Genomic DNA, 13594 nt, shown 5'->3' on the forward strand with positions numbered 1-13594 from the left:
ACACCCATAGAGCTAAAGGACTATGCCTTCACCTTGGCTTTCATGGACTTCCCACCCTAGTAAGTTGATTAATCCTTACAAGGCAAACATCCGTGAGCAAAAAGGGAATCGGGGTGAAATGAGCCTGGTGGATTTCCTCCTCCATCCTCTCTCCGGACGTGGGGAAAAAGCTACTGCTTTGAACTGTCTCTTAAGGTGGAATCTCCTCACCTTTATTCAGTTTCAAAGAATCATGGCTACTAGCACCCGATCCTTAGATTCTCTGAATCTCATCATTTCGACCAGACTTCTACTTCAAGAACCCACTTTCGGGTCTATTTGTCTAAGGAAGAGAACAATGAACGATGACGTGCAGTTATCAAGCCAGTTGCCTTGTACCCAGCGTCTTGCTCTGTGTCTCCGTGCCAGCCAACTCCTCTCCACAGACCAGACAGCAACCCCTGGGTCCGCCAACCTTCTTCTTTTCTTGCAGAGTCATCCCAGCCTGTCATGGAGGACACAGGACACGGAGCAAGCAGATTCCCGATGACCTTCAGACCAAACCGCTCTACATAGCAGTCAGTCCAGCACAGTTGGGCATCAAGACAAGAAAAGGGCCATGTACCCTGGCACGGATCTGCTTCAGAAGAGAGGGCCACATGTCCCATGCCTGTTCCAAAGCTGCCTCTGTCAGGTAACATGAAAACCAAGGTACCAGTTCGTGTCAACTGGCAAGGGTGCCATGAGACCTCAGAGAACATTTCCGCACACATCTGTGCCCTCACGTTTCAAGAAATGATAAAAGACAACGCTTGGTGGCTCTGTTTCCTCCTGCCTGTCCACGGTAACGTGATGCAAAGCTTTCTGCTAAAGCACGGGGCTCGTCAGAGTCTGCTTGTATTTGTCAAGTTAATATCGGAGCTAACACTACTTAGAGGAACACAAGCTCTATGTATTCTGTATTAAACCACCAGTAAAAAAAAAAAATGAAGACAATATCATTACTTCCAAAATATAGAAAGCCAATAGTTGAACTCATTTCATAGTAAAATTTCTTCTCTACATATAACTTCATAAAGGTATTAGAACGATGCTTCAGCTCTGCTTGGGTCTCGTTAGTTTCAGGGCTTCTCACTCAGGGAAGGCTTCGCAGAATGTGTCGGGAGGATCAGGGTTCTGCGACGTCTCCCACCCAGTCTCCTTCTCCACTTTGACCCGAAGACAGACACGGCTTTTGGATGGGATGGGTGTTTTTGTCGTGGAGGAGGGTGCAGAACCGTTTACAGAACGTGAACATGAGGGCGGAAAGTGCATGTCCATAAAGGTGAACACGGGCACAAGCTTGTTTGCACAAAGGCCATCAAGATGGTCTTGATGAGAATCTTGGCTTTGTGACCCAAAAAGCTTGGCATCCGCGGACAGCTGTAGTGATGTCATCAGAAATGAAAGCTATTCCATGAGAGAGAGCAGATTCTTTACAAATACTCCCTAGCGAGCCAAGGCCAGAGTTCAACTGTTAACATTCTCATCCTCATTTTGCAAAACATGGCCCCAAGTTGCTTTACAGCCAAATTAACCAAAGGGTCCCTTTACAATATAGCCTGCCCCCCAAGCCTTTTGAGGTTGGAAGGTAGCACTGCACTGGGGATCCCATATAAGCCCTAAGGATCACAAGAAGCTTTCTTTAAAAAAACAGAAAGAGAAAGAAAGAAAGAAAGAAAGAAAGAAAGAAAGAAAGAAAGAAAGAAAGAAAGAAAGAAAGAAAGAAAGAAAGAAGAAAGAAAGAAAGAAAGAAAAAGAAAAAAGTTCCAGTTGGATGAAACTGTTTTAGCAGTGTCTCAACTGAGCTCCTAAAACTGGCATTTCAGATATACAAGAGGACAGGAAACAGATAACTTGGTTTTTGTCTTTTTACATGTCCATACTGTTTTTTTAAATGCAGCTACGATGTTTCTGCCAAAGATAAAGACAATAGGGTGGACAGGCCAGTTACCACCAGGACCAGCAGTGGGCTCAGACCGCAGCTTCGAGGAGCAGCCGCTGATTTTGTGGTTATGTGGCTGGAAGCACCAGCAAGACCATCCTTTTCGTAATCACGCTGAAAGAAAGAATGTTTTCATTATCACCCACTGCAGGTGTTTGTTTTGTTACAGAACTTTGTAACCGCACTCTTTCTCTCTCCTACCCCCACCCCCCAACAAGCTATACCGCTCACCAAAGCTGACCCAAGATTTTACCCCTGAGACTTCAATTCGATGACGTGCAATTTGATAAGGAATCATGAATCTAGGTGAGAGCTGAATATTTGGATAGACTGTCTGGCCAATGCTTACTTCCCACTTCCATTATGGATTATTAAAACCCATTTGGGGGGAGAGATGGGAGCCTACACGTCTCTGCCACTCTTCACTCCCACTCGCACAGCCTCCCAGCAGCTGTGCAACATGGAACCATTCTCCTTCTGGGTACCACGGACTGAGGAGGGATGCTCGCCTCTCTCCCCATCATGAAGGAGGGCAGGAAGGACTGTCTCAGAAAACGCCCAGGCAAGTATGGGTTCATGCAGAGGGGTCACAAATGGCCCTGGAGACTGGCAGAGCAGGCTGGGCCCTTTCTCCATCGGCTGGTTCAACCCAAGACTTTACAGATGAAGGACTTTGCCCTGCTTGTTGGTCAGAGTCCCAACCAGAGCCCTGGCTTCTGAACTCCCAGGCAGCGCAGCTGTCTTCTCCTAAGACTTATTCCTTCATCCCCATACCCACTCAGTCCCGCAATGCCATGTCCCACCACCATGAGCTATGATGGTGACAGAATCACCCACCCACTCACTTGTAAATTGGGGGCGGGGGGTAAGGTGGTCTGCCTTGGCCACTTCTACGTGGCTGTGGAGGTCAAAGGAACAGTACAGAGGACACTTTGTAAGTAGCCAGAGCCGCTTTGTATCTTCTCTGTGCCTGATGAATTTACATGACTGTGATCATGGGAGATCCTCATGGCACTGGGACAAGACTTTTACAGCTGGTCTGGCTCTGAGCCGAGGATCCCAGAGCCTACCTTTGGGTCTCCTTTTGTGCATTAGGATCCAAAGGCTGTACCTTAGAGGTTTTCTGGACCTGAAACCTTGCTGTCTTTGAGCCCTTTACATCATAGCCTGTTCCAGGGTCCCAAAGGCACCATTTCTACAAATGCAGGGAGACTCAGAAAGAGACAACTTACATCAGAGAGACAGAGGTGTGTACTGCCCGACATATTGGATTTCAGCTTCTGCGCCTGGGAAGAGACAAAAACACACACATACATGCTCACTCATATGGAAGAGTCATTACAGAAGATTCCTTAATCAACTGCTCAGGGCAATGCCACTGATAGGAATCTGTGAGCCCATATGTAATTTAAAATTTTCTAATCATCGCATAAGTAGTGAGGTAACAGGTGGAGAATGTTTTAGTAACATTTTCTTTAACCCAATATATTACCACTCCAACATGTAATCAATATAAAAAGTGATTAATGAGATACTTATGTCCTTTTATTTTCATACCAAGTTTTCAAAATTTGGTGTATTTACACAGTACATCTCAGTTCCAACCCACCCCATTTCAAAGCCACTGCAATGGCTGGTAGGGGCAGTACGAAACTGAGTTACAACAGAAAAAGTTTCGAAATCCTTTACATTTTGAACTGCTTTGTATTTCCAAATATTAAAATGTTTAGGAAGTGCCTTCTAGGTAAAAATGTTGCAATACAAACCCCCATGTACTAGTATTATAGACACAGGTCTTTCTGAAGCTTGTGTGTTCATTTGTTTATGAGTTGTTCCAATCCACACTTACCTAGGTATTTCCCAGTGCTGGACATGCAGTGATATGACAAAAAGGATGTGGTCCCCTGGCTCTGTGGTCCCCTGGATGTGTCCTCTAGTGGGTAAACCACTCAACGCTTGAGGGCTAAGGCACAGGGTAGGGACTCTTTCAGGTCGGTCCCCTCCAGGAATCATGAAGGGCATTACAGATCCCAGATCCACCAATCTTAGAACTGCTTGCAGAGCAATTCCAAGTGCCTGAACTGTGAGAACTTTGAGCTCCCCATTTCTTGCAAATGGAACAAGTCTCCACTGGATTTCTATCTGAGAACTGAGCTGGAGGAAAAGTTCCACGGCTCCAAAAATTACAATAAAAACTGCTGGTGACCTGGTACAGCTCTCTTGTTTTTGTAAAGGAAGACAAATTAGAGGGCAGAGAAGTTAAATGACTCATCCAAGGTCACACGGTGATCTAATTGTAGAGACAGGATTAACAGGTCTCTGAAGCTCCCCAATGGAAACGTACTTTTTCTGGCTTTCCAGCATTTCTCCCGGGCAATCCTGCCATGCTTCTGACTCTTCATGTTCCACCTGGCTCCAAAACCCACACCGAGGATCCCTCCCATACCCGCCGCCAGGAAAATAGGAGCCCTTGAGCAGTGAAAGAGAGTTCACCTGCCAACAGGAGGACCCTGTGAAGCGCCACACCTGAATCTAGGAGTATTTGGGCAGCCGGCTCTGTAGGAAAGTGCTGGCAGGTTGCCTGTGGCTGCGACTTTTGCAACTTGTTGAAGACATGCTAGGCTGAAATGATAGCATGTTCACCCACAGGGCAATTGATTGACCATAATGCTACTTGGGAGGCATCATAATCTTTACCATATTTGCATATGCCAGCTGTGAATATGAAATAGAAACCTTTAAACAGACATCAAGAAAAGCATCCCCGGGCTGTTCAAAGGTCACTAAATGTTACGGAGAAGAACATCAGAGGGCAAATCAGAAGAAGAATTGAGCCCTACGTAAAAGCCCACCTTTGATCTCTATTAATAGCAGATCTGGATTGCTACCTGCAGAGGATAACATGGAGAACTTTCCATGTTTCATTTCTGTTCAAGATTGGAATTGTGCCCAGACACCAAAATGGCCCCCCGAACAAACATCACATTCTGTCTTGTCTTTTCTAGGCCATAATTGACAAAAGACATGAACCCTGGCTGAGGGCCTTTGCATAACTAAGAAGTTCACTAAAATGAGCAGCGAAGGCAGCCCGACTTTTAGTCTGGGACACTTTATGCCTTCAGGTTGCTTCCGTGCTGTGGTCACAGCTAAGCTGCGTCTCCGTGTCCTAGGCCACGGTGCCCTCTAAGAGGTCTAAAGGCTCAGGGGGCAGTGGTTTTTACTCATCGTCTACACCATCTGAGAGACTCACTAGCTACAACCCGACATGGTGACTTCAGGCACCTGCTGAGGTAGTGGTAAAACGCTGTCTATTATACAATCACAAAGGGCTTCCATGAATGGGATAGAAAAGGTCTCTATCTTAAGAGACTTTCTTAAGTGGCCTCTGCCTCTGCGTAGGTAGATTTCTGGTCCTCACTGGTCACTAAGCGTTCAACTGTGAACAGGATTATCGGCGTACAACCAGGTAGACATGTCTGGGTCTAAGCTCCCAGGCTCTTGCCTTCCGTCTGAGAATGGCTGGGGTGACACAGGAAAATACACCGAGACCAGCTCCAAGTCTGTGAACGCTCTGGGCTCTTCTTCCCCCAAAGCGAGCATCTTCTTTGTCTCTTTCTAAAGCAAATGGCCCACCTCTGGCCTTGTCTCCCTGTAGCCCTACTGGCTTCACTAAAGCTGGAGGCAGCAGCTCCAGGCTCATCTGGTCTTGAGAACCATTCTGGTTGGCGTGACTGGATGAAATGCTGAGTGAAAGTAACCAGGCGTCACCAGGCCTCTGCAAATGCTCCGAGAAAAACACCTTCTCTCCTGTCAAACACCTTTCCTGCCCACAGAAGCACTTAGCACTCCAGAGGCTCAGCAGTCCATGCACACTAGCCTCTAAATTACACTGCTGACGTAGCGTATTCACACTGCTTCCCAGGCAAAGGTCTGGCGAGCTGGGAAACCCTCATGACTACAGAGGCAGAGCAGAGGCCCAGCGTCCCACCCGAACCATAATACGGTTCCAATCTGTGAGTGTGATTGGAAGGTGGGGAGCAGATGTCACTAGTTGTGGCAATGGCAGGTGGCACCTGAGTAAAAGAATCAAAGGGTCGCTAGTAGACAATGAGAGCTTTTAAAATCCCACACCAAACCTGGGTGCGTATTACAAGATGAGGGCCAGTGGCTCTGCTGCTTGGACTGAATGGCATCAACTGGGTGTCCAGTGCCTCTAAGAGTTTATAAGTTGCAGATGGCGGGGCAGAGCCTGGGACTTTAGACCCATGTATGTCTATCTGGTTGCACACTTATAAGTCCTGTATTCAGTCTGAACCAACTCCCCCCAGCCCCTCCAGGGACCATCAAGGATGAGATATCTACCTATGTAGATCCAGAGTCCACGTAAGAAAATCTGGCTCTTAAAGTGCCTTGCAGAAGCCTGAGCAGCTTGCTGTTTCCTTTATTTTTTTATTTTTTCTTTTCTTTTTGGCATTGCCTGTGGGATGGGGACGTTTCTGGGCCAGGAATTGAACCTATGTCTCAGCAGCGACCCTAGCGACAGCAGGGACAACACCAGATCCTTAACCCACTGTGCCACCAGGGAACTCCTCTACATTTTTAAAGACTTTTATCTTGAGAATTTTAAAAACATTGCTAAGTTCTCACTGTCTTGCTAGTCAAGTATGATATATGCAAACAGATAAAATTACAGGGCGCCCCCACTTTCAACTATTGCAAAGAGTATTTACATATTTAAACATTGCTTCAGTTGATGAAAATTGGGACAGTCCCAGAAAAATTTAAAAAAAAAAAACGAACAAACCCTTCTGAGACCTTGCAAGCTACAAGGTAAGTTAGCATCTAGAAGAGCACTATTTATTGCTAAGTCCTAAATGGGTATATATCAGGGATATAATAGCAGATCAAGTCCTGTCTCAAGCCCTGCAGCCCAGCTCATTAACAGGATAGGCAGGTGCCCAACATAGAGCTTGGCCAGCCGGGACCTATCTCTACACCAAACTTGATAGTTTATGGCTTTAAAATATCATATCTCTTTAACAAGAAAGAAAGATAAAGAAGAGAATGGATTTCAATTTTTCTAAAAGTCAATTTTAACCATTGTTACAGCATGTTGGAAAATGAATTATTTAAGCTCTTTTATGAAAGAGGATTTCCTAGCAGCTAATTCAGTTTATGTGGTTATGGGGAAAGCTGCCTGGCTCCAAGATGGGGGCAACACCACCACCAAAACAGTATCACCAGGTTTTCGTCTTGAGAAAGTGAATAGGATGCTGGAGAAACCCGTCCCCAAACCAGTAGCTTTGCTGTCATTCTGGAAAACCAGAGAATCTGTGCTTTAGACTCTCCATAAGCCCTGTTCCTTCAGCAATATTCTAAAACTGTCACTGGCAGTAAACCCCAACTCCAGGCACATCACGTAAATAGAATTTCCACAGCACTGTAATTGCAGGCCAGACCTCCCCAGACCCTGGCACTAGAGGGTTAATAAATGCATTCAATTCTGTTAACCTCTGTTACCTGAAGTCAGAAGGATGGCTCTCCTGCTTTTTGCTCCTGTGATGAGCATTTGGAAAGTCTGCCTGGTACAGACTGCTTTCCTGTACAGACTGCCCGGGCACATACATAGTTCATAGCTCTCGGTCAAGCCCACTCACCAGGCATGGCGTGCACAGGACTTCTGCCCACAGTGGGCTCTCCCCGAGCCTTGGGTTGGATCAGGCTTTGGAGCTGCACATTTGCTCTCTTTATGGAATTGGAGACTTAATAGTGTACCTACTTGGAGCCTGGCCTTTGCTACCCCAGGACTCCATTTCTGTAGAGAAGCCAGTGTTTAATCTTGAGTTTTTAGGGAGCTGTCAGCCAGCAGAACATGGAACATTTCTCTACTCTCCTCCATGTATAAGAGAAGCCAGTTTCTGCTCTCCTCCAGAAAATAAAACCAGAGGAAGTTGCTCAATCCAATAGCAACAGATTGTCCAGGCTACAGCCAAATGGTCATAATTAATGATGCTTCTGGTTCTTTTCTCCCTTGCTTTACTGATTAGAGAGATTTGCTATATTAAGAACCTGTTTGCTTAATGACAGAATACAAGCAATAAACAGAGAAATACACAGACTGTAAAATGCAATCAACTTTGCTCTCCAGCTCTAAGTACCGAGCAGCATCTATCACACGTGTCAATACCAGTTTATCCGCATACGAGTCTGTTCTGCAGCTTAAACTGGACCTTTGCTAAGGAAAACCACTGTGTGGGTTCCTTCCAGAACAGTCCAGGACTCAGAGCCATTTCTCAATTTCTATCTGCTCATCTTACATTTTCTCGTAAGACAAAACGTAAGAAGGGTGTGCACCTCATTTGAAGGACACCCGAGCAGAGTAATGAGTTACTACTTTTTTTATTTTTCACACTGCATTTTAATCAAATGGATTCACCTGGTTATAGACTTTTATGGGTAGAACGTGTGCACTTGACACATATTTGCCCAAATTGATTTCTACACACACACACAAACAGGCAAAAGACGTTGCCTGCTTAGTGAATCCACGCTAAGGAATGGCAGTATGCCCAGCGCACTATAGGGTTACACTCTTTCAGCTTTTCGGATTTTGTCTGTTGGATCTGGAGAACCAGGGGAGGTTTTATTTCTGGGTCTGGTCGCAAGCAGCTGGCTAGTCTTTCTAAAATCCCCATCACTGTCAATTCTGAAACTCACTTTCCCAGTGGTTTGCTTTTCCTATGAACTCGGTAACAACCACTTGCAACCGCTGGTCTGAATAATGTGTCGTTGAGTCCGCTGCATAAAACAAGTGGACACACAAATAAGGTCTGCTCTGAGGCCCCGGCCTTGGGTGTTTGTCTTTCAGAGCCTATGCTTGGCTGGGAAGGTATTTCTTCTAAACTGATTTCTGCCAGCCCCAAGGGGCCCTGGCATAGGTTGGGGAGGGGCTGAGGGACTATGAGGAGGACACGAGTGAGATGGGGGTGGTGACAATCCTGGAGCAGCTTTTCTACCTACTCCCTCCAAGACACTGTGTCTACGTGTTGCCTGGACCTCAGCCAAGAAGGCTTCCATTACTTGAAGTTCTAAGAAGACCGTATAAAGATGTTTCACTCAGCACAGGCTCAGGAAGGCCTGGCGGGTGCCAAGTTTAGTTAGTCTGGCAGGCTCCAGGCAGGTTGAGCCTGGTCATAAGAAGGGGGTAGGGAAAGAACTGGAGGCCTCCAGTCATGCTTCCTTACCCCGAGGAAGCCTAGGCTCAGATCCCAGTTGGGTTGTTTAGACAAGGCCTCCAACAGAGTGCAGTGAATTGAAATGAGGCCAGATTGTGTGTCTATCTGTGTGTGTGTGTGCGTGTATAGTCAAAGATGATGTGGTTTCATGTTTCAGAGTCTAGAAGGTCTTGGATTCCTGGTTCCTGTGAGGTGTTCTGAGTTTAACAGTGCCATTTAAGTTGAGCTTAGAGCCAAGTCTGGAGTAGAAACTTTTCTTACCTGACAGAGCTGGGGGCTGGGATGCTAGGTCATTGGTCAATGGAGAAATTAAGTGCAAGGGCAAAATCATTAAAGTACTTAACAATTACACATGTGTATCTGATTTTTTAAGTCTGGAAGCTTCTTTTTTCACTGGAGTGAGAATACTTAACACGAGCTCACTCTCCTAACAAATTTACGTGTACCATAGGCAGCACTGCTGTTATCAACAGGTACAACGTGGTGCAGCTGTCTCTTAGAGCTTATTCATCTTGCGCAACTGAACCCCTGCACTGGCTGAACAACAGCTTTTCATTTTCCCCTGCCCCAGCCCCTGGCAACCGAAATTCCACTCTTTGCTTCCATGAGTTTGACTATTTTAGATAGCTCATTTGAGTAGCATCTCACAGTATTTACCTCTGAGATTGGATTATTTCACTTAGTGTCCTCTAGATTCATTCACACTGTGGCATGTGGCAGGATTTTCTTCCTTTTTAAGGCTGTATAATATTCCATTGTATGTATTGTATCAAATTTTAATTTGAAATTTGAAGGTCCTCCATTGACTGAGTTTTGGATACATGACTAAGGCCACTTCCTTAAAAAAGTTTTTGTGTGTGTCCTTTTCAGGGCCACACCTGCGGCATATGGAGGTTCCCAGCCTAGGGATCCAATCAGAGCTGTAGCTGCTGGCCTATACCACAGCCACAGCAACACAGGATCCGAGCCACATCTGCGACCTACACAGCTCATGGCAATGCCAGATCCTTAACTCACTGAGCCAGGCCAGGGATCAAACCCGCAACTTCATTGCTCCTAGTCGGATTCGTTTCCGCTACACCACAACAGGAACCCCTAAAAAAGTTTTTTTTAAAAAGTTTGCTGGGTAAAATTCTCTAGCTTTGTTCTGCATAAACACCTATCATTTACAATCTACAGTTTCCAGTTTTCATTTCTTTAAAACAGGAGCGACATTTGTTTAATACGCACCAAGGAAGCTCCATGCAGAATCTTTCTACCTTTTTACAATTTTTCTTTTACAATTGTCTGGTCCATACCTAATCCAAAGGCATTTTTTTTTTTAAAGGAACTTGTCTTTTCCAATGTATTCAACTTAGTTTTCATTGAAACAACTATGCTTTCTTTTGTGCTTCTAGTTCAATCATTGCTGTAATGTTTAACTGAATTATGTAAGTAAAATACCAAATATAATAGCACCCGAAGGTTCGAGAACGAATGCTCCTGAACCTTTTAAAAGCCTGCATCTCCACTGGAGACCGCAAGGGGCCCAGGTGAGCAGAAGGACAGAGCCCACTAGCTTGGGACAGTCAGCTTGCCTTGAGCATTTGATGTCTCCAGGGGAATGCCAGAGAGGCTGGCTTCGTGGTGAGCTGGTGAAATGAGGGTCAGTTAAGAGAGCTTCTACTATGATTTAGAATTTGTTCCTGGTACCAGCTTGATTGATTTAGCATGAGGAAAAGAACACAGGTTAGGGAGATCCTAGTCCTGCCCTTTCAACCATCATCTATGGTTATAATGACCCCCACCCTACCACCTACCTCCCAGAGTTGTTGTGAGAATGAAATGTGACACTCAGGGTGGAAGTCCTTTTAAAACCCAAGCTGCCACGGATGATCTCTCAGTCTCTCTGCGGTCCCTATACGGGGAGTTCTTGCATTCAGGCAAGGGTGGGAAAATGCAAAAGCTGAAGCTAATTTGGCTTGTGAACGTGATATTGAATAGATCTGGCTCATGAGCTTGCGTTTCCTTGGATTTAAAAATGAGCGCAATGAAAGCGATACAGTCCTGTAAGATATATCAACATTAGCCAACATTAGCTAAGCAGTCCCTCGGGCTTGCCTGTCAGTCTCCCGCACACCAGAAAAGGATGCCTGCGGCCCCGCGCTTGTAACTTAACACTAATGGCAGGATGGCAAGTAGCACTGTGTGCCGACACTGTCTGCAGCAGGGAGCCTAAGTCGACACTGGGGCTGGCCTTTCTCCTTTCCCGAACTTCGCAGGATCATCTTACATCTATTTTGCTTTGCCCCAAGTTGGGGCAAACACAGGTTGCCAACTGCACCATGTCAGAGAACTGTGTGTTTTCGTTCATGGTTAACTTGCTTCATTAGTAAAACAATCAGACAAGAGGCAATTATGAGCTGCATTTTAGAACGTGATGCCCAATTAACAATAGGATTATGCCAAACACTGTGTGAAAGATGTTTTGGTTTGGGGTGGGGGAGGCATTTTGTAGCGCAAACATGCAGGGATCCTGGTGTGGAGGTAACTGGGGGAGACAGCCCTAAAAGGACATATTTGTTTTCTCAAAATGTGCATTTGGAAATGCAAGCGTGCAGAGAGCCGCAAAGAAGATTCATTGTGGTCCCCGATGAGAAGTGCATGAAGCCGATCTCATCAGACACGCATCCTCATCACCATCAGATAATATTTATTAAGCCTCTCATCCTCCTGTGCATTTATGTGCCGCTGAGTGCGGCCCTGTAATGACTCTATGACGGATGGTGGTAACTAGGGTTTGATATAAACCACCAGGTCTGGAGACAGCACCCACCCAGGGCTTTTGTTCACTCGCTGGTTGAGACGATGAGGTGCTCATGGTACTGCTAGCAACAAGGTAAAAGCAAACAATAAAAGAAAATAAATCAAAACCTTTTAAAACATGTGCTTTTAGTAGGCAGAGAAAAATATTCCAGAAAATAGAGGCAAATCAAGGGGACCAGTCGTGGTGATGATCTGAGGATGACTATTAAGAGGAGCCTCCGCTGAAGATGATAACGTCATCCTGCTTTTACTGAACACCCCCAAGGGCTCCAGTGACTTTCTGAGGGGGGGACTCCCTCTTTTTTTTTTTTCTTATGTTTGGGCTGCACCTGTGGCATATGGAAGTTCCCGGGCTAGGGGTCCAATTGGAGCTGTAGCTGCAGCCTGCACCACAGCCACAGCCACAGCCACACTGGATCCAGCCGCATCTGTGACCTACGCTACACCTTGCGGCAATGCCAGCTCCTTCATCCACTGAGCGAGGCCAGGAAATGAACCCACATCCTCAGGGACACTATGTCAGGTTCTTAACCCACTAAGCCACAATGGGAACTCCAGGCCTCCTCTGTTGTATACAGCAGGAAATGGGTTCAGAGAGGTTGGGACCTGCCCAAGTTTCCATCGCTTAGAGTGGCTGCACAGAGATTTTAATCTTTGACTCTAAAACCCATGCATATTGACTCTGTTCCAGATGTGGTACCTGGTACCTATTATCTCCTTAGATCAACCCTTAGAAATAGTTCTTGTCATCCCGCTGACAGCTGAGGAAGGTTCTGAGCGGAGCAGTCATAAGCCTGGGGTCACACAGCCTGCCTGCACAGAGCTGGCTGAGGCAGCCTAGAATCAACCTGGGGGCTGACAAGGGGTCAGAGGTTGAGCCGGGCCTGGAGGTTTTCATTTCCACAAGGGTCCCTGGGAGGTGAGCACCCTTCATATCACATCTGAGTTCCCTGCAGCCAAGGGGTACCCCAGGGGGCAGCCACTCTGAGGAAAGTGCCCATCTTCCTGAGCTTCCTCTCTAGCCTCAACCATAATGGGCCTCCTTTTGGGCCTCAAATATGAGGGGCGCAGGGAAAGGGAGCCCTCCGTTAAACCTCACCTGCAAGAGAACCAGGGCCATGTCCTCCCGCAAGTGTGCTCCACGGGTCAAGTGCAAGGTAGAGCCTACTATTCAGGGAGGCACGGTTGATTCGAAGTCCTAAGGATAAAAGGCCAGCAGGGGATGCGAGAACTTATTTATAGGATGTGATCTCAGTGTGCTCAGAGGTATTCGCCTCGGTTAACCAGAACAAGAGAGCATATTTATAGCCAAGATGGTACAGACGTCCTATTCCTTTTTATTAAGCATGTTTATTACCCAGCAATTGGGTTAAGCAATTGTCCAACTGCTGAATTACTAGCTCTCTGATGGACCAGCCTCCCTGCCCTCTGAACCACAGGGGCGGGTGGCCTAATGGCTTTTCCAGGAATGGACAGAGGGGGCTGAGTCTTCCCATCCCCATTCTGAAGCGGTGAGTCTCACTTTTTGAGAAAAGTGGCCACAACAAAAATGTTTAGGAGAGGACACTATAAATGGGGGATCAGAAAAAAA

The 13594-nt window shown here is 46.3% G+C and overlaps 1 protein-coding gene across 5 annotated transcripts in view; it reads right to left on the minus strand.

Annotated features, from left to right (window-relative positions):
- Nucleotides 1–1875: 1875 nt before the first annotated feature.
- The window catches only part of GFRA1 (GDNF family receptor alpha 1), a 217902-nt gene continuing 206183 nt past the window's right edge, over nt 1876–13594 (minus strand). For all 5 annotated transcript variants that reach the window (XM_047760706.1, XM_047760707.1, XM_047760705.1 and 2 more), the window contains 2 exons: nt 3196–3249; nt 1876–2077 (listed from right to left, as the gene is read on the minus strand). In XM_047760706.1, coding sequence (XP_047616662.1) covers nt 1922–2077; nt 3196–3249 — 210 coding nt within the window. In that variant the 3' untranslated portion in view covers nt 1876–1921. The remainder of the gene's footprint in view (nt 2078–3195; nt 3250–13594) is intronic.

This window comes from Phacochoerus africanus, chromosome 15, assembly GCF_016906955.1.
Source record: "Phacochoerus africanus isolate WHEZ1 chromosome 15, ROS_Pafr_v1, whole genome shotgun sequence".
NCBI classification, from domain to species: Eukaryota; Metazoa; Chordata; class Mammalia; order Artiodactyla; family Suidae; genus Phacochoerus; species Phacochoerus africanus.